The following is a 27105-nucleotide window of genomic DNA, read 5'->3' as shown; positions in this document are numbered from 1 at the left end:
AATTTTCCTTCCTTCTTTCTACTGTGCTGGTGTCCTCAGGAGGCCAGTATGATTGAACATTGTTGAAGAACAGGGAGCAATAAGTTACTGATTTAATTTTTGATTGGCCCCCTTCGATAAATGAAGGGGGTTTGGGGTTGCAGTTCGGGCACTAGGTCGCTAAAAAGGTTCGCCATCACTGGGATAAAGGGAGACACAATTCAAACGCCTATATGTCCTGAACCCTTGCACCCAGAAACCTAGAAAGTTTCCCCTTTAATATGATATATGGATTGTTTATGGATTAACATAGCTAGAAATATCTACTGTTAAAATTATAATCAGCAATAGAAAGCTGTACATATATTCTACTTTTTAGCATAAATTTAAGGGTGGATATCTCTGGCATCCATACACAAATCTCTCTCTCTCCCTGTATATCCTGTACTTAAAAGATAAGTTTCATAGGTTTGTTCTTAAGTTGAATTTGTATGTAAGTCAAAACTGTATATTTTACTATTATAGTTCCAGACCAATTTTTTTTTTTGCCCCAGTGACGATTGGAGTTTCAAATTTTTTTGCTGTAATGGAACCAAGGATTATCAATAAAGCTTCATTACAGTTGATCATTGCAGTCTGGGCCCATAGTAAAGCATTCATAGAGCTTCTCCAGAGATCACAGTAGGCAGAGAAAAAGAGAGAGAGAGAAATTCTCCTGTTTAATTTGACACCAGGATTTTGTTTCTAGATGCCAAGAAGATATAGCCTTTTGTAGTTGGCCACTGTCATGACGTAATCTGTCACAGAAAAAGCTGACGTATATTTATGTGGGATGGTTGTGAAAAGGTTAAAAGAAAGCCCACATATGCTTAAAGGGAACCTGTCATCAGGGCATATATGCACAAAGGCTGCATGAGGGAGGAGTGAGGATAGAGAAGGGAAGGAGGGAGGGAGAGAGCTATCACAACAGAGAAAAGATAATAATGATGTTTGCTGGCAGGGAGCCAGGTACATTTTTATATAATTTTAAAAGTGAGTGATTATATACATTCATAATAAGTAATATTAATGATAAAAGCAGATTAGGAATAAGGATTGATGACAGATTCCCTTTTATATATAGTTGGTGTTATTTTAACTGCAATGTCAGAGATTATACACATTTCTCTATTCCCCTTAGATCTAAGCAAAGGACTGATTACATTTTTATGTCTCAGGTGTAGCTACTAAACTGTGACATTGCATATATTAGCTCCCAGGGATGACTTACACATTCATCTAAACATCAAACTCTTCAGCCTCTCACCTAGGCCCCATGGTGCACTTGAATGAAGCGTAACTTAAATGTCTTAAGAATAGAGACGACTTTCCTAACAAGCTGAAATTATTTTTTACTTTAACGTTTTAGATTACATTTCTACACATGTTTTTGTAGGAATACAAACAGATTCTCAAGAAGAAAATAAATATATCTGACAAGTAAAGAAGGTGTGTGACCTCATGTCTCAAAGTGCTAAGCGCCCCTCTAGAAGACAGATCCAATTAAAAAAACTAACGACGGATGCTCTAGTTACAGCTGAAGTATACTTTTCCTCTCATTTCAAACTCTACACTCATGTTGACAAGCCTACAATATTACTGTTCTCACAAATTAGGAAGATTATCATTTATCATCTTCACTTCCAAGACAATATCCTCAGCCATAGTTTAGAAATGTTGCTAATATTTAGATGGGGGTGCCACTACCTGGGGAGTCAAACATTTGGAACAAGTAAGGGATGCCCGTTAATGTTTCAGCCTAAAAAAGTCTTTAAAATATGGATACTATCGATTAAGTGGCACTGTGTGTATGAAAAATGAATAGGGCACACTGTATATGTGTGAATTCCTTACATATGTGTTTTCCTTATAACTGTAAAATTTACAGGGCGCACTGCATGTGTAATATTTTTATATATTTGCCGCACCAGTTTTCTGTCTGACTTTGCACTAGAAAGAGTGTCTTTGGCGCTCACACATGTATTTATACATACAGGCAGTCCCCGGGTTACGGAGGGTCCGGAGGTTTGTTCTTAAGTTGAATTTGTATGTAAGTCGAAACTGTATATTTTATAATTGTAGATCCAAACAGAAAAAATTTTGGCCCCAGTAACAATTGGAGTTTAAACATTTTTTGCTGTAATGGGACCAAGGAATATCAATAAAGATTCATTACAGACTCCTTACAGCTGATTTTTGCAATCTGGGACTATAGTAAAGCATTCAGAAAGCTTCACCAGAGGTCAGAGCGGTCTGTCTGTAACTATGAGTTGTCTGTAAGTCGGGTGTCCTTAAGTAGGGGACCGCCTGTATATATATATATATATATATATATATATATATATATATATATATAAGTTTTGTGTCGGGATGCACTGTGTCCAACAAGGCACACAAAATGTGCACCTAAAGGGTGTGTTTGTGCCCTGTCAGAGTTTGTGACACATTTAATACATTGACCCGACAGAATTGTGTCACACACTGTATGTTAAAATACAAAAAATTGAACAAAGAAAATCTATAAACTGTTTGAAAATAATCAAAATAGACATTTATTGTGTCACCAGATGCAGGTAATTCTGTTTTAGCCCTATCATTGAACAGATCTATACATATAAGAGAATCTATTGACCCTTGCCAGACAGTTCCCCAGAGGAAGCACCATAGAGAAAAGCATGTCGGGGTTGCATAGTGGGTGTCACCATTCCTGGTATTGTATTACTGGATCCCTCCATGGTTTCATCCACTCTTTCATGATGCATGCCTTTATTGTATTTAAGGTGTGAGTGGTGTTTTCCACTTTACCTCTATTTGTGTCCTGCTGCTGGTGCAATCATATAAAAGTTTGGGATGTCTTCTCAGCTACTTTTTAATTTAGTTGTTTTTCCCTAACTTGCTACATTGTAATTTTGTATGTACTAGTAAAGGTCCATTTTGATTACTTTCAAACAGTATATTGATTTTCTTTTATCGTGTTTTTGATATTTTTCTATTTGTAGAGCTAGTGGTGCTTTTGTGTAAAGTGTAACCTCACCACTTGGTTTTACTATTATGGACACTGTGGCACCAGAAATTATGAACCTGTCGCTTCCCTGCACTGGCCTGTACTGCACTCACCATCTTTTTTGTTGTATTGCAGCTTTAACATAGGGTGTTCAACACAATTTCCATGTTAAATACGTGGAAATTTCCCATGGAGGAGATAAGGGATGCGTCAGCGCCGCGTGGATCCAAACCACTACCAAATTGTAGTGAATTTCAAAGTTGGTTCTTTATTACAATTTAAACATGAAATAAAAGGATGAATTGCTATGCATTTCGGCCCTGGACATGGGCCTTCGTCAGGCATGCTGTAGTGTGGTATACCTCTTGCTTAAATACAAACTGGGGGATAGCCCGGGAAGGGCTGGGCCAATGAGAAGCATTATGGTAAAATAGACATGAAACCTTTACATTTTTCTAAAACATACAAAATAAAAGTATAAAAAAATCGGCATTACAATATATAACAATAACAATCATTAAAAAATAAAGCACAGACTTGGTGACGCTACTTGACAATAGGCTGTGAGTGTATAGCGGAGACCGGAAGTGTACCGGTAAAGGAGGAGGGGAGCCCGGTGTTCCGTGTTCCTGTGTTGTGGCGTCTGTAGTCATAGAGACCATAGCATGATAGTTGCGGAGGTCCGAAGTTAACAAGGTGAATATGGAAGGACGTTGCTAGGAGACTGGGAAGCTACGGAAGCCTGGTGGGGACAAAAGGTTTCTCTACAAAAGAGAAGCGTCAACGAGGCAGAACAATTTAAGGGAGCGATGGGGAATATGCTTGCGGTAAGTATGAGACTAATGAAACGATGGTGCAAGTTAAATATGGTGCTTGTTCCAGACCAGTCGGGCCGACCAATGGCACGCCCCCTAATTTGCGTCGCATGGAGGCCAGCACAGCTGTGCCACAAAAGGGTCGGGTGCGACACAAAAGCAGCGCAAACACTTCTCAAATACCCAATTAAGCCATTTTAGCCTACAAGAATGTGCACAGTCTGACAATAGTGTGGCACAAAGCCCTTAGTAAATGTGCCGCTGTAAGTAATAAAACTGGGCTACTTTAATTAAATTTGTCCCAATGAGTGTGGCTCTGGTTCACTTTTATGTACTAAGTTAGGTTTTTTTTAGTAAATTTGTACCTTTTGTTGATGGTTGGTTGCATTAAGCTTCAGGTTGACCCTGACATTTCCAAAATCTCTGTTTGACAACTTTGTTTTATATCAAATTTTATGATGAATGAAGGGTTTTCCAGCCCTTAAGGGGTTTCTGTTATTGACACTTTCCTCTCCACAATAGCTGAAATAATCACAATATTCAATTGAAGTGACAAAGAAGTGCTCACATCATACCCTCTTAAAGATTTGTCTCTTACCATCACATTAGATATGGTGTGAACAAGACCTAATATCTAAGAAAACATTACCTCAAATAGCTCAGTACATTATGTTCTGCATTTATGAGGAAAGAAGCAAAGGAAATTTAATAAATATGAATGTGCAACTTCCATTACATTATTATTATAGTCTTTTGACAGAATGCATTCAGATACAAATACAGCCTGTCATGTTTTCAATTAACCTTGTCACTTTAATGCCTACATCTCAGCTTTGTTTTCATCTCTGTCGCTCTGGCCATCTACCATAGGGTACATTTTCTCATGAACCACAGAAATAGCCAGTAGCGTTAAATTCAGAATATTGATCACATAAACAAGCAAAATCTGTATTGTATAAAGCCTAATTGGCACCACCCAACATCTTTGGAGCAAATAAAATTCTCACAATTAATGTGAGTGAGTTTACAATGCCAATATACACATAATGTATAAACCAACATTAGGGCATGACTCAACTTTTGTTACTACGTTATGGAAATTTGCTAATGTTAAAAACTAAGATGTATTTTTAACACAGCTCAGTAGTTCAAGGTGTATCTTTGTTATTTCCAGGGGAGTAACTAGGAAAGTAGAATGTAAAATGTGTTTGGAGCCCCCTCCACTCAACAAGGTTTTTCAGAATCTTCTAGGGTACCTGCACATGTTGCATATTACATGTGGATTTATGCAATCCAAAAAATTCACCTCCAAATTTGTCTTTGGAATTCAAATAATGTTGATGAAATAAAAGGCGCACATTTTGGTGCAGTGATGGCAAAATGTCACAACACTTTGTGCAAAAAAAACCCTCTACTCCCCTGCTGAGGATAAATTACCATCAAGGTGTTGCATCAATGGATCAAGGTACTGATGTAGGGTACTTTTGCTAGGGACCTGTCTTCAGTTATATTGCCGGTCTATATCAAAATGGTCTAGATCTCACTGCAATCTAGGTGTAGGCGAAGGGAATGTTCTGCTGGCAGCCTGCAGAGAGAAGGGAATCATTTCTAATTATTTTCCTGGCCCAGCAAAGTAGTGAAATGGTTTTTTTCTTGTTAGTCTTTTCCTCCTTCCTTGTTTGATATAAGGCATAGTTGATCTCTCATGGTCAAATACTATGGCTTTTTCTTTCTTAATTTTAATGCAACTGGTACAAGGTCGGTAAAAGTTTATATGTCTGCTTTTTGCATACTCTACTAGGGGAAGCTTACTGTATGTCACTGTTAATAAATTACACATACAAACAGTATGCATTTAGAGATAAGGTTCTTATAAGGGGGCTATAATATTCAGACTTGTCCCCAATAGAGATGAGCGAGCACTAAAATGCTTGAATGCTCGTTACTTGAGTCGAACTTTTCCCCGATGCTCGAGTGCTCGTTTCGAATAACGAAGCCCATTGAAGTCAATGGGAGACTTGAGCATTTTTCAAGGGGACCAAGGCTCTGCAATAAAATGTGTCATTTTTATTGAGAAATAATGAAGTTAGTCCTGTTTCTTTGTTTTTTTTTATTCAATTGAATATTCGTGGAACTTCAAAAAGGAGAATCACGTGTGTTAAACATCTGCAATGTGTTCTTCACACATACTATTGTAACTATTGTGAAGAACACCTTTCTGCACTAATGTCTTCTGATAAGTTAGCAGATGTACGGAAACATCTGCTAACTTATCTGAAGACATTAGTGCAGAAAGATTCTTTACACATATTGCTCTGCACATACTATTGCAAAGAACACTGTTCTGCACTAATGTCTTCTGATACGTTAGCAGATGTATAGAAACATCTACAATGTGTTCTTCACTGTGTTCTTTACTGTGTTCTTCACTTAAATGATCCTTAATGATCCTTAAATGATCCTGTGTTCACTGTGTTCACAGTGTTCTTCACTGATCTTCACTGTGTTTCCTTAAGTGAAAGCTTGTTATCGAGCAGGCAAAATACTCGTCCGAGCAACGAGCCATTTCGAGTACGCTAATACTCGAACAAGCATCAAGCTCGGACGAGTATACTCGCTCATCTCTAGTCCCCACATGACTTGAAATATTTTACAAGATTTGTGATTTTAGATACCCAAATGTACGACTTGCATGGAAGAATCTTTAAGTTGCATCAATGTTATAAGAAAACAATTTCATAGGTGGACTAGTGCTTTAAACAAATTAGTAAAAAAAATTACTTGTAGGAGTGAATTGTCTTTCATTTAGTAGGGATATCCTGTCCTACTGCATGAATGGAACAAGATACAACATAGTCCGATAAAGTGCAATATACTGGTCTTATATTTTCTCTATTCTAATCCATAGACATAAATCATAATTTCATGTGTTCACACATCTTTCATGCCGTGTAATGTGCACATCATCACTTGTCACTCAGTCTCATCACTCAAGCCTTCTTGCTTATGGCACATGACCTGCTACTTATCATTAATTATTCTTTACATTAAGCAAGTAATATGCATTTCCCATCCATATAGTAATGATTGAGCCTGATAGACAAACATGGTTATTATAATAATAATCATATGACTATGACTTAAAATTAGACAGACTTAACCAGTTCAGGCAAGAAGTAGATGTAAAAAGCAAAAAAGAAAATATGTGCTATAGTTCACCCATCTGCCGCATGTTGTATGTTCAGCAGTGCAGGACTAAGTGATATCACTTGTTACCATGCAAATAATTTTTTATATTTTTTACTCAAGTTACCGTAAGTTGGACTATTCCATAAATTCCTCCAAGAAGTAGATGTGCCATGTGTTTCAAGCGGCTGATGGATTTGATGCATGTTGCTAAACCTGTTTGACATTTCTCTCTGCCGTATGCCGCTTAAGGTTAAAGTACCCTAGAGGGTCAGAAAAACCTATGTTTCCTGATCAATCCTGACAAATAAATGGGGCATTGAAGGGAGTCTACTAGCTCCTAAATCAACCCATAAGTAAAAACAATATTATACAGGGCTCTGTATTAGCTTTCCAGACACACCTTTCCTGCTTTTCGGTGATCCATAATTTTCAGCAAAATTCAGTTTACAGGCAATCCCCTACTTAAGAACACCCGACTAACAGACGACCCCTAGTTACAAACGGACCTCTGGATATTGGTAATTTACTGTACTTTAGTCCTAGGCTACTATAAACAGCTATAACAGTTATCACAGGTGTCTGTAATGAAGCTTTATGGTTAATTCTGGTTCGTATGACAATCCAACATTTTTTAAATCCAATTGTCACAGAGACCATAAAAGTATACAGTTTCAACTTACATACAAATTCAACTTAAGAACAAACCTACAGAACCTATCTTGTACGTAACCCCGGGACTGCCTGTATATCTTTATGCAAATTAGCACCAGAGATGGAGCCTACTATAGTTGCTAGTGCAGTTGTTTTATTCTTCTTATGAACCGTCCCTTTACACAATAATTGACAATTCTTGTAGAAAGAAGGTGCAGAAAAAAGAAATAAGGTCCAGGGACATGGCCTTGTCCCTGGTGCACTGAAAAGCTAGTGCATAAATCCAAAAACATAATTTTCTGTAAAATAACAGACTGATGAGTAACAGTAAATACTTGTCTGAAAACCTTATAAACTGCCTTATGCAATACTGGATTTACTTGTGGTGTGAAATCAGAGCTGGAGGATTCCCTTTAAAGGTGTTTTCCCATGTGTATAGGGCCTAACTTGCTGATCAGTGGGGTCTCAGTGCTGAGACACACGCAGATTGCGAAAATGAGGGGTCCGTCGGTCCACCACGTTCACAGATCTCCGTCAGCTCCATAGAGTTTAATGGAGCAGAACAGTCATTCGTGGCCGTCTGCCCCATTAATCTGACGGATTGACAGGGTCTGACAGGTTTTCCTGATCTGCAGGGGTCTCAGACCTGATCAGCAAGTTATGCCCTATGCCGTGTATAGGGCCTACATTTCCTTCATGGGAAAACCCCTTTAAGAATCAATTTAGGAAATATCCATGAATGAAAGCAAAATTATATGAATATTTCCATCATGAAAGACTAAAGAGAAATGAATACTTAGTTTCCCAAGAAAATTGCTACCTCATCAGAGAAAAGTAAAGCAGTGTGCCCCTCTCTTCTGCCTTCCACTGTTTCCCATGTAATCATTTTTCTTTCTCTGCAGTACAACAATAAGAACATCAGAGTCTCATTAGTGAAGTTAATAAAGCCTGTCATTGCTTCAGGGGCAGTGTTCAAGATAGGATGCTTAAATCCCTCATGCTGACGGACTGACATTTCTTATAAGTTCAATTTCCGTAATAATTTGTTCGTGCAGGTGCTGTGTAAATGACAATTCACTGCTTCACCGCCTAAACAAAGTTAGGCTCCTATTTCTAAAACATAAGTTTCTCCAAAATTTCTGGTGTTCTTTTTTTCTTTAGATATATATGTATAACCGGAGCTTGGGGTAAAAAAACCCAAAATCCTAAAAGGGCTCGGAAATTGTCTCTGTCCCATGAAAAACCAGTACAATAAATTGTGTATTAATGTTGTGCATTGTTTTATATATAGGCTACATGTTATCTTTATATTACCTGCTTCATGCCCAATAAAGTTAGCTCTTGTACCTTTCAATACCATAAACGATATTCCTATTATACTAGAAATTTTTCACTAGGTATATCTTTTATACCTACCCGATTCTTACATTCACCATAGGGAATCTGATACAATATTCACCGCGAAAAATACTAAGACCGTAGGCGCATTTATTCGGTAACGCTGAGATTTTTGGACTATGTCAAGAATCCAGTCCATACAAACCCTGCACTAGAACTGTCAAGATCATGTCAAGATCGCTGAGTGGTTGCTGCAGCAATCACAATACCAACCATCCTCCCAGTGTAAACTGCCACCTGGTCACACATCAGACTGCGCCCCTCGCGTCATCATGATGCCACTACACGCATGGGTAGCGGTAAATACACAAATAGCGTTTGGTGATGTGGTGAGTGCGAGGATGAGGGGGCATGGTGTCTGTTATAAAACACAGCACCTGGGTGTTGTAGTGAAGGTAGCCACCATACGATCTGTTAGTATTTTTAGGTGACTGACACTAGGTACACCTCAAGGGTGAGGGGTCACTACTACCCACCCTGTATACATATAGCCTCCATGATGGGTCATACATTTTTGAAGATCTCATCATTATATTTGTTTGCATCCTTACGTTTGTTGACCCCCTAAAGTATCCAACCCTAAATGCGTCAGGGCGGGGGGATGTAAGGTCTATTTAGGTGCAATCACATGGCACTGCCCTTGTAAGGGCAGGAGTCTATTTGGGGATATTAGGGACGGGTAGCCATATATACCAACATTTAGTATGACTACAGTTATATACAGTACACCTATATCGCGTATCATCCTGGACCACCCCCTCATGATAGACTGAACCACCAGGAGTGGTAAGATGTATCTGTCTATTTACTTTACATATACCTATTCCTGTTGGTCTGTCTTTTTTTTTTATTTTGGCAAATGTATGCCCAGCACTCGGGTACTGTTCCTTTTGAGGTATATTTAATCAACTTTGTGAGTTTTATATGATAATTGATTTAGGAGCTCTCAGTTTTTGTTATCTGGGCCCTTGAATTCAACCACAGTGTGTGGTATTCTGTTTTTGCTTTCCATGATATTACAATTATACTAGAAATGTTTCAGTTTGTATAGTTGTTAGTTTCCTTGCCCTTCCTTCACACCACACACATCAGCAAAGACCTACTATCACATATAGGTATCCCTGCATTTTTTTGTTTTGTAAAACACTCACAGTTTTAATTTTCTGGAAAATGGAAAAAAAAACTTAAATGAAAAATCTGGCTGTGAACTATTGATGCTGAAATAAACATAGTTACTATGATAATACAACTGTAAATCTGAGGACTTTTCTATTGCAATCTCTTTATGTGCATAATGCTATGTGCACACTGGATAAAAAAAGTACTTAAGGGGTCGTCCAAGACTAACTAAAAAAAATGAGGTGGCCGGGCTGCATAAAAAAATGACTAGTACTTAACCCGTCTGGCGCTCCAGCTTTTCCATGGTTTTCCTTTTGTTTACAGGGGCACGGAAGCTCCGCTCTTGCAGCTTTCAGCCTTACCTCCGTTTGTTAAAAAGTCAAGGAAAATTTGAAATAATGCACAAAATAAGGAATCATAAAAGTAGTGTATAAATAGGGTTTAAAAATATAATCATATATTATTAAAATATCTCTTTCTCTCTTGACCCTTATCTTCATTCCTGGCTCAACTTCCCAAAGTTGCCAATGGCTTTTACATGGCTGCAGCTGTGCACTGCCACTAACCTGTTACAACACCATCAGGAGCAATGACCCTCCCCAAAATGGTGACTGCAATAGTTTAAATGCCACCGGGACTTTGAAATAGGCATTTAAACAGTTAACAGTTACTGATTCCGGTCCTGGTTCAGTATCCGGACCTGAGCAGGATTTTAAAATTTGAGTTTGGGTGACCCTATTAGCGTCTTCCACTTACCCTGTTAAAGTGATGTATAAATGACCAACCCCTTTAATACCCCCTTATTGGCTCCAGTTTAAGTTTAATGCCCTGTAATTTGCATACTCTGACATTACACCTTTATTTTATTCTAGTTAAAATTCTAACTTTCCAGTGGCCCAGTGCCCATGCGTAATCTGTTTTAAGGTAATGTGGTAAATATGCCAATAATCTATATCATTAATGTACTTCTTATTCAACTTTTAACACATTTCAATATAATGTCTTACTTGTTTTGACGCTGTATTTAATAGCATTCTGGCAAAGCTGTAATAATTTCTGATGAGGTTCTCCAATGTCTTTTATTTTTACATCTAAAAGTTTCTTAAGTTGTTCAGGTTCTTTCCATTCACAGACCTATAAGAATAATGAGAATTGTGTATGTTAAGATAGATAACATCTGTTGGTTTTACAATAATGGAAAATATTAGCAGCACTCCAGACTTAAGTATAAAGTAAGTCATTTTTTCATCAGAGGTATTATGCAACGTTTCGATAAGGATGTATAGGATCTACATCTGATGTGCAGCCCTATACAGGAGTCATCCCGAACCTTGGGTCAGTTGGATCTTGTTGTTTCACACTTGAACTTTTATATATCTATTGGTTTTACTCACAACCTTTGGCAAATAAAGCAGCACAGTATTCATTACTCACACCCCACGGACTAAGGGAGATTGCACTATGAGTCATGTGTCATTGCCACTTATAGATATACCATCTATACTTTACTCATACCAGCTGATTTTATAAATTCAAATATAATACCTTTACCTCCAATTTCTGCCTTAGGGCTCTGTGATGATAGAATTGTAATTAGTGAAGACGGATACGGCTGTACGAGCAGACAGAGATTTCTCTGTATAAAATCAGAGAAATGTGATGCATTTAATTGTAGACATTGAATGCATTCACATATATAAATTGTTTATAAACAATCTAAAAAGGAATCCACCAGCAGTTCTGAGCAGTAGTAGCAGCAGGACTGTAAAAAAAAAAAACTAATTGAAATCCAAGTCTACAGCTTTTGCAGGGTGCTCTGGCTGGTCTTTGTGGGTGGGTGGTCTCCCTAAAGACTTTTTTGCCTTGTGCATTGAATTGCTTCACAGCCCATTCTCTCTGGTGTAAGTGAAAGATGTAACATCGAGCCAGGAGCCTGCTATAGCAGAATGGAAGGGAGCGGTTGTTATGCAGCTTAATACACAGAGCAGAAAGCTCTTCAGGCCAAAACACTACCAAGAACACTTGTTGGAGATGCACACCTGAATTAAAATAATAACAATAATAACAATAATCTTTAGTTATATATTGCCACCTTATTCTGTAGTATTTTAAACAAAAGTAGAAAGGTACAGTTTTCTAAGGGAGCTTCCTTATACTGTCTACAGTTTTGCATGGTCCAGTGAGGTGCAGGTGCATGCATAATTAGTAGCCCAAAGCGTCGGACATCTTGTCCCCTTGTTTCTTGCTGCTTATTTAGTTTTAGTTTAGTTTTTTTTCTCAGTGATCCTGGCGTGTCAAGATAAGTGAAGAACACCGCCGGGATCAACATCAAGAGGAGGGGAGGGGAGTATTTGTAGGTGTTTTTGTGTTTTTTCAACTGGTTGTTTTCCTTTAACAATATTTTGGAGTTTAGTAAAACTCTGAAATATGGTGCTTTTAAAGGGGTTTTCCCACAAAGAAAAGTTAAGCCCTATCCACGTTAAGTAAAGTTAAGCACCGCGACCCCCACAGATCGTGAAAATGAGGGGTCCGTTAAGGCAGCACTGAGAAGATTTACTTCTCTGCAAGAGGGATTTGTATTTGTATTAGTAAGTTAAATCCCTACAATAGTCCCTATCACACTGTCTTTGGATAATATTGCCATAAAAAAGAACATATAGAACATATTTTATCTTATTATAGAGAACATCTTAGATGTCTCCTTTCCCAAGGCATCTGCATAAGAAATTGCGGTTAAATGGGACAGAGAGTGCTTATATGGGTACCATTGAAATATACAGTATGTATGTTGTGTGTGTATTGTGTGTACTGTATGCTGAATATATTCATGTATTTTGTGTTGCTGTATGTACAAAAATATGTTATGTGGACTGTATTTATTGCACCTGTATAAATGTGTATTACGTGAATATGCATCCACAGGATAGGAGATATAAATAAGCTGCGACCCTGTGCAATCTGCAGAATAGACGACCATAAGTTTCCCTGGCCTGATCCATATTAGCTTTGGATTTGCGCCATTCGGCGAGCCAATGCAAGGTCTAGCAACCTTGTGGTCCCCAATTATATGGTTTTATGGGTTATCAGGTTTCGGACCATACACTAATGGCCTACCCTATGGTAGAGGATGGTGGATTCTTATTAATAACAAATCCACCTTAAAATAGGCCATTTCTGAATTTTATTGCTGATGGTGATTCTGCATTGGATTGCTCACTATGGATGATCAGGGGTTTAACTACAGCAGCTGTAGCAGCTCTTATGGGGCTCACACTGTCAGGGGGCCCCGGCATCCAATCTGACACACTAATGAATGGAGGATGTGCACCATTAAATATGTATTATGCTGCACATTGTACACTATAAATGTATACAACATTACACAGCATGAATTGGCAGCACAGATGAGAAATGTTTTGGGAGAGGGAGCAGACAGCAGAAAGACAGGACTAGGGATCTAGTTTAATCATCTCTAATTCCTGCCATGTACTTCGCCAACGGCTACTGGGACAGACCTGTATAAGTCTATAAATGTATATATATATATATATATATATATATATATATATATACATATATGTGTAAGAGTGCATAAATGTGTAGTATATACTTGTGTATAAATATGTAAAAAAAAGTATACAAATATGTATATTTTCTGTTGGTTTGGGGGCCCCATTCAGAAGACTACCATGGGACCCTGCCTCTCCTAGTTACGCCCCTCTCCTCCTTCCCTAAAAATAATACCTAAATATGTTGGGAGGATTATTTTACTCTATTAAGTGTGACATCTGATAATATATATATTTCAAACTAATAATATCTAATACCACAAGGCAGTTGGATCTCTCCCAGTTTCAGCATGGCCAACATTAATAATGAATCTACCTCAGGCTAGGTCGAAAGTGGTCAAAAAATGTTTATAAATGAGTCTTGTTTGGTTTCAGATAGAAATCCGATTTTTTTTCATCGTACTTATTTAATTATTAATTGTTTAGAAAACTGTTATACATCCAGGATATATATAAACATGTCGCTGTTACTTTTTCCATCCATAAAGAATTACATATTATAGATTTTTTTAAACTAAACGGTGAAACAAACCCAATGTAACATATATCATATTTTATGTCAATAAACAAGTCAATGCAGTAAAAAAAAGAACATTATCACAGAAGAGTATGTGTGCTCTAACATCTGATATTTAATCTGTTGATTAATAAACTATAAAAGCAGAAACTATTATACAAATATAGTTGTACACACCATTAGGAATACAAGATGTGCTCCATAATGAAAGACTCATTTGAACAATATTTCCCTTGCTCCCTAGAAGCCGGTGCCAAATTAGATAAAATTTTCTCCTTTATCATGGATTTTTTAAACATTTAATATGGCTCATTTAGCACACAGAGCAGCAAAAATATATGTGAGCTATCCATCCTTCTGCTGTTATACACAAAGCCATTAAGCAAGCTAGTAAACTGTAAAAGCTTGCCTGGAGCAAGCCATAGAGCATAGCAAGGAAATCACTACGTGAGAATGGGATGTAATTGATGATGATTGAACAAGATTGTTAACTATAAATTGAAAAAATATTCTTTGTTAAGTCTACTTAGTAGGTGTAAATGAAGCATTGTCAAAAAGAATCACCAATTTATTTTAAAGGGGTTGTAATATGGCAGCTAGATCACAACTATGCCACTGACTGGGCGACTAAAGGGGCGATACACATTAGATTAATGCCCACTGATTGGGTTTATTTTGGCAGAAACAGATGTTGTTCTTTGTTCTTTTATTTTTTATCCGGTGTCTGCAATTTAGATAGTGGTATCTACTAGAGACAATGAGTGATAATAACATCTATAAAGCATAGAATACATTCCTAGGAACACAGGCTCACACAGCAAGGTCATGCCTGAACATTTGTTGGGGAATCAAGTAAAATAGCCAAAAGGGCATTTACATAGCATTTACCAGATTAAGATAACTGAGACAATTTTTATTTATGGGAATTATCAGACAGCTTTCTGTTCTACTTTAATGACTAACATTCCTTTTATTGTATGACTCATGAAGGCTTCAGCCAAAAAGTGTTGTGAACCTTTTTAATGCAATTAAAACAAGATTTATTCCTAAGAAGCGCCATCTGGATCTGGAGTTTCCTCTTCCTGCGGGCTCCTTCCAGTGGAAAGCCGTTCCCACTTCCTCTGATCCTACATCCTGCATCACGGAGGATTTCCCCACCATGATTTTGGTATCTGACGTAACGTTCCTGTGCAGCACTACTTGAATCTATATAAATTAAATTTTGATTAGTCCTGAGCATCAGCTTAGAGGAATTTTCTGGAAGGCCCATTTCTGCCTTTCAAACAGCTTTATCTCTGTTATGTTGGTGGTTTCCCTGCTAGGAACTTCTCACTTCTGGTCCTTCCACAGAAGGACAGTTCTATTGAACAAACGTCAATGTTCTTCTTCTTAAACCATTATTTCGTAGAACAACATGTGTGCTTTTGAGATTTGGGTCATGGACATATTCAGAACCCCTCTGTCAGGAATCATCTCTAGTTGTTGTCCTTGACTAGCACAACCTAAGATCGGGGCTGTGGATGAGTTCAGGGTATGCACCCCCTTCTCTATTGTAACACATATGTCATGATATTTTATCATAGAATGGTATGAGGTTATGTAATTTTTTTAATGTGACATTATTTTATATTTTAACAGGGAACTAAAACTCCACATCTTTTACAAATACTAAGCAGTGTTCTGGTCCAACTTCTGTGCAAGGAACGGCACATTGTTTCATTCACTTCAATAGATCTATGCCGCAGTTGCCTGAACATCAGGTGGTTGGAAGCATCGTTGTGCAAGAGAAAAATGAGCAAGTGGCTACTACTTATTCCTTAAGGTATTTGATGTGAGTTCCAGAGATGAGTTCCTTACTTACCATAAAATATTGGGACTTCTTAGCAATATGCAACAACTCCTTATATTAGATGACAAATATTTTTGGATATGATCACATTTTAGTTTATCTATAAATTTTATATAATTACCTAAATTAAATTTGTTCATAGACTCAAACACATCACTACTTTAATGCAGCAATTTTGGAGTGAATTAAAGTGAATGTACCTTCCCTACTCTCTGCAATGCAGATAATCGGGAACATGGAAAGTGGAAACAGCTTGGACGAGTATTACATGCGACCATTTTGTGCCACAGCTGCACTAGCCACCATGCAACAAAATTAGGTGACGTTCCGGTGCTCAGTCGGACTGTGCGCCAGATTTAACATGCACGCCCTATGTTAAAGGTGCACCACAAAAAAGTGGGTGAACTCTGTCCAGACTGATTTCTGGTGTTCCTAATGAATCTAATGAGCAATATACACAGGCAGAGCACTTTTACTGCAGTTTCCTACATTCTTAGTAAATGTGCCCCAATGACTGCTTAAGATATGGTCGCTCATTGTGGAGTTTGTGTCTTTATAACTTGGTTTCATACTGACCGAGAGGTTAAAGAACCCCCTTTTCTTCATTTTTCACATCGGTTAACTCCATGTGAATGGCCTGCCACTGTCTATCCGCCAGTTTGTAGCAGGCTGCGTTTTTCCATCCTGCTGCCTCCTGCTGAGTGACTTATGTGCTCAGCGGAGACAATAGAAGGCTATGGGGAGAGGATGCAGCGTATTACATCCCTTCACCAGCCTCGCCGAGCGCTTACGTGCCTCAGCAGGAGGGAGGATCCGGTGATGTCACTGTCCATACTAGGACCGTGAGATCAATGGGGAAATCTGCATTCAGGGGGAAGTGAAGATCCCCAGGCGACATATCTCACCGTATAAGCATACAGCCGGATTCTGACGTGTCCTTAGAACGTATGTTAAATAATGTGATGAGATCCCAGCATTAGAACCTTGCATGTTAGTAGGTAGCAATCAAAATGTTACCTTTTCAGTGACATCAGTTGCCTTGTATACAACGTCATTCATCAATATCCTAAAAACCTCTTCCACAAATTTTTCTCCAGATCCGCTATCAATTATTGGTCCATTGAGTATGACACCTTCTACTAGTACTGCATTCTTCTTCATCCCCTTTGTCTCCTCTGGGCTGGAATCAGCTGAAAGTAAAATGATCTCAATTAGAAATATGACTCTTTCAGGGAATTGTATACAATGCTAATAAAATAAAGTAAAATATCTTCTGCAGGGTAATAGCATTATTTAGCTTTTTATTACTCAGTGGGGGCACTATCTTGTCTAATGCATACCAGTTCAATTGAAATTTACAGCCTTAATCTCCAGAAATCAATGCAGGCAGAAATGAGCGATCATAAGCATACACAACATCATGAGGGTAGTTATCATAACATAGTGACTGTTAGCTCAAGACACTTTTACACTTGATTTGTGAAAGCAATTTTATAAGACAGAGTCAATGAATGCAATAATAAAAAACAAATAAAATTGTTTCCGCATTTCATAGTCAGGCAATTTGGTAACATTTTCCTATATCTTGCCATATTAACCTATTTGTTTTGTATATTAAATATTTTAAATTGGAATGAAGTTGAAATGAGACTTTGCAATGTTGATGCTGGGTAGAAAGATGATAGGTCTCAATTACCCTGAATGTAAATAATCATTTAACCAAAATATTGGAATAATTTGCTTATAGTTCTTACAATTCAGTCCTAAATTTTCTTTTTTTAACATCCATGTAGAAAAGGATTTCCCATAAAAGAACACAAGCAGCTGCAAAGGGCCCAAAACTTCAATCCACAGGACATAGTAGGGAAAACAATGAAGGAGCAGGAAGTAATTCATCTGCCATTCAAGGTAAAACTATGCAGAATCAGGGCCACAAATCCTATCTTTAAGGCCACATAAATACCATATCCGACCCCTGCATCACCTTATATCAATATTGTAGCTTGTTTGTATAAACTACAAATTGGCATTTTTCAACTAATGTAAAAAAATAAACTTAACCAATAAAACAAAAAAGACAAAAAGTTTCAACAAGGACAATCCTTTTGTTATGCGCGAGACAAGCCATCTCGTAAGAAGTGCACCCTTTTATTGTTCTTTTTATGGCTCTAAATTTTAAATTTTTTGGGGGGGAGGGGGGTAGATTTTGCTAGGTTTGTTTGGGTGGGATAAATGATTTTTATTTTATCTTTATCTCACCCCCTGAGGTCCACGACATAGCATATCACAGCTTTAGTGGCCCACTGGGCAGTCCGGAACCAGTTAAACATGCATAAGTGGGGAGAGTTTCAGTACAAACTCTTATATACTCTTAGAAAATGCAGTCATTACACAGGACACAAAAATCATCCATATTTAACCCTCTCTACTTTCTTAACCTAGTTCCCCTCTTGATAATCAGCTTTTAAACTCAGTGATATTAAATTATTTGGTTAACTTCTTAAAAATCAAAAGACAAAAATAGTCGACAATTCTAACTGCGTTATAACAAAGATTTCTTTTATGTGACAGGATAATGTCACATTCTCTCTACCTTTTTAATGTTTTGACTATGTGAAAGGAGAAAATAAATCTTCTTTCTATCTGTGCTGTGTGTAAACACGTGTCAGCACAGTGATGATGCCTCTCTGAGACCTCTCATATAACACATCATTAACCTCTTTATCACCTGCGATTTACTTATTTTTTATGAGTTTTATGCCTTAGACAGGAATGATAGTGTAAAGGCCTGTGGAATCTTAAGAAGTTGTGACAGGAGCAGTTTCATCCATTTCACATTTAACAACATGAGAAGTGAAGCTAAATTGAGCAAGTAAAATACGGTGAGAGCAGAATGGAGTCAGAGTCTGGAACTTCAATTATGTAATGTAGGATTAGGAGCACTGATACATTATCAAAAGGAAATGGGCTAAGCTAGGGATTTAGGATTACCAACAGCAAGGTGAGTTCAGACAATTAATTCTTTTTAGCAGCATTACCACAAAGGGCACTATCTAAGAAGATCATGAGAAGGAGGAGGAGTGCTAATTATAAGGACAGCTCAGAAGGAAAACAAAAACAAGGTTATGAGATTCAATGATGTGTGTGTAAATATATATTTATATATAACTGGAATATGCTGTCCAGTTCTGGGCACCAGTCAATAAAAAAGCATACTCTGGAGCTGGAGAGGGTACAACTAAGGGCCACAAAAATGATAAGGGGTATGGAGGGTCTCAGTTATGAGGAAAAATTAAAACAACTAGATTTATTTAGTTTCGAAAAGAGACGACTAAGAGAAGACATGGTTAATGTATATAAATATATGAATGGTCCATGATTCCAGATTAAATCAAATCAAAAGACAAGGGGGCACTGTCTCCGTCTGGAGAAATCAAGGTTTAATCATTAGAGATGACAGGGCTTTTTTACTGTGAGAACTGTGAAACTGTGGAATAGCTGAGCTTAGGGGCTAGTCACAGCAGGGACAGCGGAGAGCTTCAAGAAGGGTCTAGATGCCTTTTTATATCTAATTAACATTGAGGGTTATGTTATAATATATAATTCTTTGCCTTAAATTCCTTCCTAATATTCCTTCCTAATCCAATCCCTTCCCTTCCTTGTTTAAACTGTATAAACTATGTAACAAATAGTTTATTATAATATTATATAATATTTTTTTAAAGCCATAGCTACAGCTGAAAGTAAATTACCCCAATTTTCACATTTCTACTAATTACCAGTTTAGAAAATCTTCAGCATTTACATTCAGTCGGCTTATTGTGCATTGGTATCTCATACAAGATCAGAGTAAGGTATAGAGGAAAGCTAGTTAGCTAATTAGTTTATTCATCATTTTATGTCTTGTTTAGGGTGAGAGTTCTTTACTTTTTCTCCCCTATACCGAGCATCTTTAATAAGCTGAATCAGATGTGATCAGCAAGTGTAACAGCTGCCATGTGGTCCATCGATTAAAGGGCCCATATCCATGCACAGACAAGTTATACCGCAAAGCTGTGTGTATAGATCCCCTGTTTACTGCTAAATTATTCCTGAGCTATGATGGCATATTATCATGGCATTATCCTTCTGGTGTGCCTGTTTAATGTAATTTAATGATAGTGATGGCTTAACTGTGTACTGTGGCATCCCTGTGTGCATTATTCATATACAATCACATAGCTGTGTTCATTATCCCTCTACCATGATATCATTGTCAGCCTGTACTATGTACTCTGCTTATTTTTCAGTAAAGAGATCTCACACACTAATGCATCTGTGTGCTCCATGTTATGCTACAATAAACCACAAACTACAAGGAGGAGCAATCATGTGGGCATTCCTGATATGATCCTTAACATTTATATTGAATGAAATCAAACCAACCAAAATAAATGCAAAAGAGTTATCATACAGTAAACTGATGGAAATAGTGGGGCTTATGCTATAGCAAGGGCTTGAGAAGCCTGCAAATCGTGGACTTTCTTCTGCTAATTTATAATTTGCTGAATGTTAACCTTCTGCCTTGCTGCCATTATAGTGTGGGCACCGGCCGTGCTTGGGGACCTGTCGCTGACCTGGAGCTGGCGCAAGAAGTAAGAAGAGGGGCATCGGAAAGGTGAGTTCCCAGTTTGTTTGTTTTTTTTTTATATACCCAAGGATAAGCTGAGAGAAGAATTTTCAGCACAAAAATTGTGCTGAAAAACTTGGCTTATACTAAATTATATATGGTATTTCCCCTTTTACACCACCTCTATGCTAAGTGGGGAGGGGGCGTGAAGAGAGCATGGAATACAGCAGAGTAGGATGGTGCAGGGTGTTTCTGTCCCACGCCTGCACACTTGCTGCTACTGCCTGCAACAATTTAAGACTAAAGGTAATTGGTAATAGTGCAATTCTCCACCAGGCATAGAATTGTGTGCCATTGCAGCCAGACACCTGATACATCAGGAGGTCAGAGGTTGAGGGGCGGAGTTTCATCATACTCTGCTGTTTCATCATATGCCAGCTCACATGATAAATGTCCACTAATATCTTTTATTTTTCTAACTTACCAAATATTGCTATGTAAATATAGATTATTATTATTATTATTATTATCATTGTTATTATCATTATTATACTTAAAGGTGTAAGGCTTTTCGAGCCCAGTTAATCAATTTTTCAATATTTATTATATTTTATCTACTAATACTCAAGTTTTGTTTTTCTGGCTAAAAATATTGACAACATATCCAAAGAACAGTATCAGTTTGTAGGGAGTCTAACACCCATCACCACCACAGATCGGCTATTCTGAGCAGCTGATAAACAGAGAACTGAACAAGAAGGAGACAGCTCCATTCTATGTTTAGTGGCTCTAGTTTTTAGTAGGCCCTCAGGCAATGGAGCTTCACTGCACCCCTTTTCAGTGAACTTACATCTAGGCATTAAGATCCCTTTCACACAAACATTGGGGGCACAATTTGTGGCAGGATACTGGTGCCCATGGATACCTATGGCACCCGATCACAGTTCAGTGACCTCACACATGTGTCACTGTACCACAAACGGGATAAAAAAAGAGCATGCACTATCTTTTCCCATACTTTCAGCCAGGCACCTTGCATCGCTATGGAGAGGTGAGTAGCACTGACTGCTCCTCCTCTCCAGCTAAACGTATGCTAAGTCTGGGTCCGCGCCCTGGCATAGCACCCCTTTGTGTGAAAGGGAGGGGACTAGGTGCAGTGAAACAGGAGGACAGTGGAGTAACAAAAGTTAAAGTGTCCCACACAAACCAATATAGTCACAGTGCCACCTAATAGCCAATAGCCAAAGTGTTCCTTGATCCCCATAGTCACAGGGTCCCTCTCTAGCCCAAAGTCAGAGTCCCCCAGTTACCAATAGAAAGTGCCAACATAGTCAATAGTCACAATGCCCCCAGTTTAAAATTGTGTATCCCCCATTGCCATTAGTCACAGGGCTCCCCAGTCTCCAACAGTTACATGGCCCCCACAGCAAATTGTAAAAGTGTCTTCCCATAGCCAATAGTCACAGGGCCCCATGGCACCTAAAGGGGTGTTCCCATTTTGCCAAATTAATGTTATTGTTTGTGTGATCAAAAGTTATTACAATTTTCCAATATACTTTTTGTATCAATTCATCACTGTTATTTAGATCTCTGCTTGCTGTCATTCTATAGAAAAGTTCTAGGTTTACTTGCAATGGACAGAAATCTGACCATGGTCACACAGGTGCACGGCTTGTCAGTATCATAGAGGGTAATCAGAGCTGTGTGATATATAACCAGCTGTACACCTGTGTGACCATGGTCAGATTTCTGTCCATGAGAACTAAACATAGAAGTTTTCTATACAATGACAGCAAGCAGAGGTCTAAAAAACTGTGATGAATTGATACAAAAAGTATATTGGAAAATTGTAATAACTTTTCATTATACAAACATTAACATTTATTTGCTAAAATGGAAAAACCCCTTTAACTCTTTCTCTGCTGGCATCCTCTGCACAGACAGGAGACACAGGGTCCATGTCCCAGGTTGTGGGCTTACTGTGGCCTGTGAGATGGTGAAGGCAGAGGCGGGAGGGATCAGCTATGATTGGAATCCGGACTGTAGTGCAGATTTGGATCCCCACCTTAAATGCACACGATGTGATGATGTGTGATGTCAATGAATTGCATTACATACACTACTAGGAAAAGATTTGTACAGCCTGCCATGGTGATCATTTGTACCTGCATCTTAAAGTGACACTGGTAGAATTGATGAAGAGCCCGAATTTTTTTTCTGGGTATGCGTTGGCCCCGACTACAGATCAGAGCAATTATGTGGCCATTGTAATGTGAGCTTAGCTGCTGCTGGTTTATCCTTAATATTGTATGAGAAACACCACAACTAAATATTCTAATAATCTAATCATTTTTATCACAGAAGAGATTGAGAGGTGTTCAGAGCAACAATGTTTTGCTATAACTTGTCCTTTTCAGAAGTTTCTCCTCATCTTCTCCAGCTCAGAACGTCTAACAAGAAGCCATTTTTGCATTCTGTACTGTGCTAGCCAAATTCACAGGTAATCAGTTCCCCTGCGCTATTATTTTTTATCAGAGAAGAAGACTGCACAGATTTATTTTTGTTTGTCTCGAGAACATAGAAATCGGCTTGATGACAGGTGCACCGACTGCCTTATTTTAATCAGATTTCAATCCATGTATAATATCCTAAATCCATACAAACAGCAATCTCAATTTTCACAGCCCTCAGGATGAGGGAAATTGACCTGCCATGCTCCAATATGAAATAACAAGAGAAAACAAAACTATGGAAATGAGCAGCACAACGGAAGGATAGAATGCAGGAGTGAGATTTCGTTTCATTGATTAGACTGAAGATTCGCTTTGAGAAGGTTCATGGGGTAAAATAGACATAGCTGTTATTGGCTACTCCAAGGAGAATTGAAGGTTTATCACTCGTTTCTTGTATTACTTTTTGAGACCGGACAATGATGTCAATTGAGCCTGGAGCCCCTCAGGCTCGTTTGCATACTTTTAAAAATCTTTTTTCATAAAAACAAATGCTTAAAAAGCTAAAAGAAGAGCAGATCCTGACAGATGGGACACACACCTGCATGTAGTGTGCTTGGTTTACAATCCTTCATCCTGGTGGTAGATGTCCTTAAAATATATTTTTTATAAAATATATAGTTTCGACTTACTTACAAATTCAACTTAAGAGCAAACCTATGGAAACTATCTTGTATGGGGAAAGTATGTATTTCTTTGCATCCAACTCTGAAAATGTGCTTATCACGTTGATAATTCTTCTCAAGTTGACAATGAAAAATATATTTCTTTTGTCAGCAGACAACAACTGTATTGCAACAGCTTGTACTCAGCAGTTGATTGGTGGATAACATGTATATAAAAAGCGAAATGTGATTCTCCTGAAAACAGATATCTTAATACTGTATTATAAAAAACAGCTTAATATATATTTCCTATATTATCATCAAAATATGGTATTCTCAAATAGCTTGATACAGATGTCAGAGATGGGCAGTCAGCCTTGATCTATGACTTTTCTTATTACTAAGAGTTATGGCACATCAACTAGCACAGAGGCTTTATTAATGTAGCATAAAATAATAATAATCTACCCTGAGATTCCAAGGTTCAGGGAAACCATTTTCTCTACTTTGGTTACAGCCACATACCATAATATGATACAACAGTCACAGCTTTATATACAACAGCTTTATTCTTCTTTTGGCTTTTCTGCTCCATTTCTTTTTGCTATTTTCCATTTCTCAATTCAACTCTTTATTTTTTTTTTCTAAATTATACCTGTGCGTAATATTGGTAACTCCCTGAACTATATTTTTTTAAGGGACTCATTGAGTTGCCAACCCCCTTAGAGTGAAAGTTATGCATTCCAGAATCTGTGTATATGAAATCTCACCTGTTCACCTAAAAAAAAATTCCCACAAAGGCAGGAGAATGTGAGCAGAGAAGAGTCAAGTTTAGAGGCTGCATGGGGAGGGTAACTTCAGATGACCCTATCTTCAGTTCTATATTACATAGAACCACACCTATTACCATAGTAAAGGACTGGATCTGTAGCTCACAGAACCACAACACAATTCTGACATAATGGGGCTTGTTTACTAAGGGTCCGCGGATGCATTTTCGTCGTTTTTTCTGACGTTTTCGGGATTTGTGCCACTGGGATAGGTATTTAACTAGGGATTGTGTCGCAAACGATCAGATTGTGCGCTGGCTTTCATTCAACAGGGGGTGTGCCGTTGGACGATCTGACTGATTTGGACTTAGCGCAGGATTTAAATTTCAAATTGTGTCGCAAGATCAAGCACTTACATGCACCAGGAAGAAGAAGGTGAACTATGGCGGACCTGAGGACGCATGATCTTAGTGAATCGCGGCAGAGTGCATGATTGTCGGACAATGCACTTTCGTGAATTCCGCGGGACCAGGTTAGTAAATAACAGGCCAAAATTTCACATTAAACAGGGAATTCCATTCCATTTTATGAGTTGGAGTGCCATTGGATGTCCTAAATTTTAATTTTAAATATGAAGCAAAGGACACATTTCTCTAAAGCTCGTTTAATAACAACTATTTGATTAAATTGAATAAATCTAAATCCATGTATTTATATGAGAACCCTTTGCCAAAGTTTTAATTTCTTATTAAAAAAAATGTTACACAGCAAAAGTCAAACCACAAGAGCGTGCTGTATCCCTTTCAGCAGTTATATATAAACTGCAGTAATTATAATTGTTATAGGGATTCCTTGAGTAATGTATAATTAGCATTCCAGGAGGATCATGTTCTCAGTTTGCTTTCCCTTGCAGTTATCCATAGCTGTTTCACCACAACCCAATATTTAGCAGATCTCACTGTTTCTCTATGTCTATTATCCATTTGCTGTTGGATAAATTCAATGCTGCGTCTTATTTGACCTTATTTTTGTATGCCTGTCAGACACGGGTGCCAACTTTTTCCTGAGAACTGATTATTTCTCATAGCCTAAGGTACTGTCAAGGAATCAACGCACACAAGCACTTTCATCTCTATTCCCTTGAAGCGGCAATGCTAATCACATGACCATTTATAGACACTGGGGCTTCAGCAGGTAGCACTACTGAAGACAAAAACATGTCATTCATAGGCTTCACATGGAACAAACTGAATCAAGGGTTTCAAAATATTAAACCAAGTGTCCCCATTGGGATTCCTTGTGTTTTCTGAAGTATGATGACTAAGTCTTATTTTGTATACTGGCTAAGTCTTGTCTACTTGGACATACACATATATATATCACACATAAGGGGGGCATTTATCAGGACTGTTGTGCTAGTTTCCTGGTGTTCAAGTCCTAAAATAATTGCAATTCCTAGTGAACCACCAGGAATTAAAATTATTTTCCCCTTTACGCCATCTCCATGCCAAGTGGGCATGGAAGATGTACAGGGGGTTAGGAACAACGGCGGAATGATCTGGTGCAGGACAGGAACAGGGACAGGGGCAGGAACTGAACGCTAGCTATAGCTTTCTCCTTTTAAGGTCCAGGCAGGGCCCCACATAGATGTGTGCGCCAGTGTGTTGGAGGGGCAGGATCTCATCATATGCTGGTGCTAGATATAGATAATAAATCTACCCCTTCAGTATACTTTATTTGATGTCATTCTAACCCATTCTTATTTCACTTCCTTATACTAAAAAGAAATTGGGCATATTGATTTAAAAATGTAGCAATTTTTGACCTGTACTGAAATGGGGTTTACACAATTCACAAAAGTGTAGCCTAGGTGATCTTACCCATTTGTCTGCCTGCGCTATTTTCATAATGATTTGCAATAACCATGACAATATCCATGACATGCAGTATCATTACAGTATTTTGTAAATGTGTCTTTCTATTGGAATATTATATCACTGTCCACGTTTGTACTTTCTATAATAAGACAAATTCAAAACCAAGGAAAAGTAAGGAGGCGCCATATATATATATATATATATGAAACTATGGATTAGTCCTAACAAAGTTGGCAAGTCTGTGCACAAGAAGGACCATTAAGGCCCCTTTCAAGCGAGCGTTTATGGTGGCCATATGCTAGTTGCAGGAATGGAGTGCAGTGTGCATGGTAGTGTATACTGTGCCGTCGTGCTCTATCTTTAGCCCGGAAGAAAGCCTCCCTGTGGATAGGGGAGGGATGAGGAGCACATACCCCTCATCTTCTCCAGCCAAACATGTGCTAAATACGGGCCTCATGTGAAAAGAGCTTAAGGCTGGGTTCAAACCTTGTTTTTTGCTATATGTTGTAAGGACACATGAGCCAGAATCCCAATGCGTCTTAACAACATACCACACAGACTTAACCCACTGTATAATAATACGGTGTGGTACATTACCAGACGAC

The 27105-nt window shown here is 38.1% G+C and overlaps 1 protein-coding gene across 2 annotated transcripts in view; it reads right to left on the bottom strand.

Annotated features, from left to right (window-relative positions):
- The window catches only part of GADL1 (glutamate decarboxylase like 1), a 187157-nt gene that overhangs the window by 133963 nt on the left and 26089 nt on the right, over nucleotides 1-27105 (bottom strand). Inside the window, exons 2-3 of one of the 2 annotated variants that reach the window (XM_072153576.1) lie at nucleotides 17147-17319; nucleotides 11202-11328 (exon numbers count right to left, since the gene is read on the bottom strand). In XM_072153576.1, the coding sequence (XP_072009677.1) occupies nucleotides 11202-11328; nucleotides 17147-17319 (300 nt within the window). The remainder of the gene's footprint in view (nucleotides 1-11201; nucleotides 11329-17146; nucleotides 17320-27105) is intronic. The other variant, XM_072153577.1, reaches the window with a different exon arrangement.

This window comes from Engystomops pustulosus, chromosome 5 (assembly GCF_040894005.1).
Source record: "Engystomops pustulosus chromosome 5, aEngPut4.maternal, whole genome shotgun sequence".
Classification (NCBI taxonomy): domain Eukaryota; kingdom Metazoa; phylum Chordata; class Amphibia; order Anura; family Leptodactylidae; genus Engystomops; species Engystomops pustulosus.
This window is presented reverse-complemented; position numbering and strand designations above follow the sequence as displayed.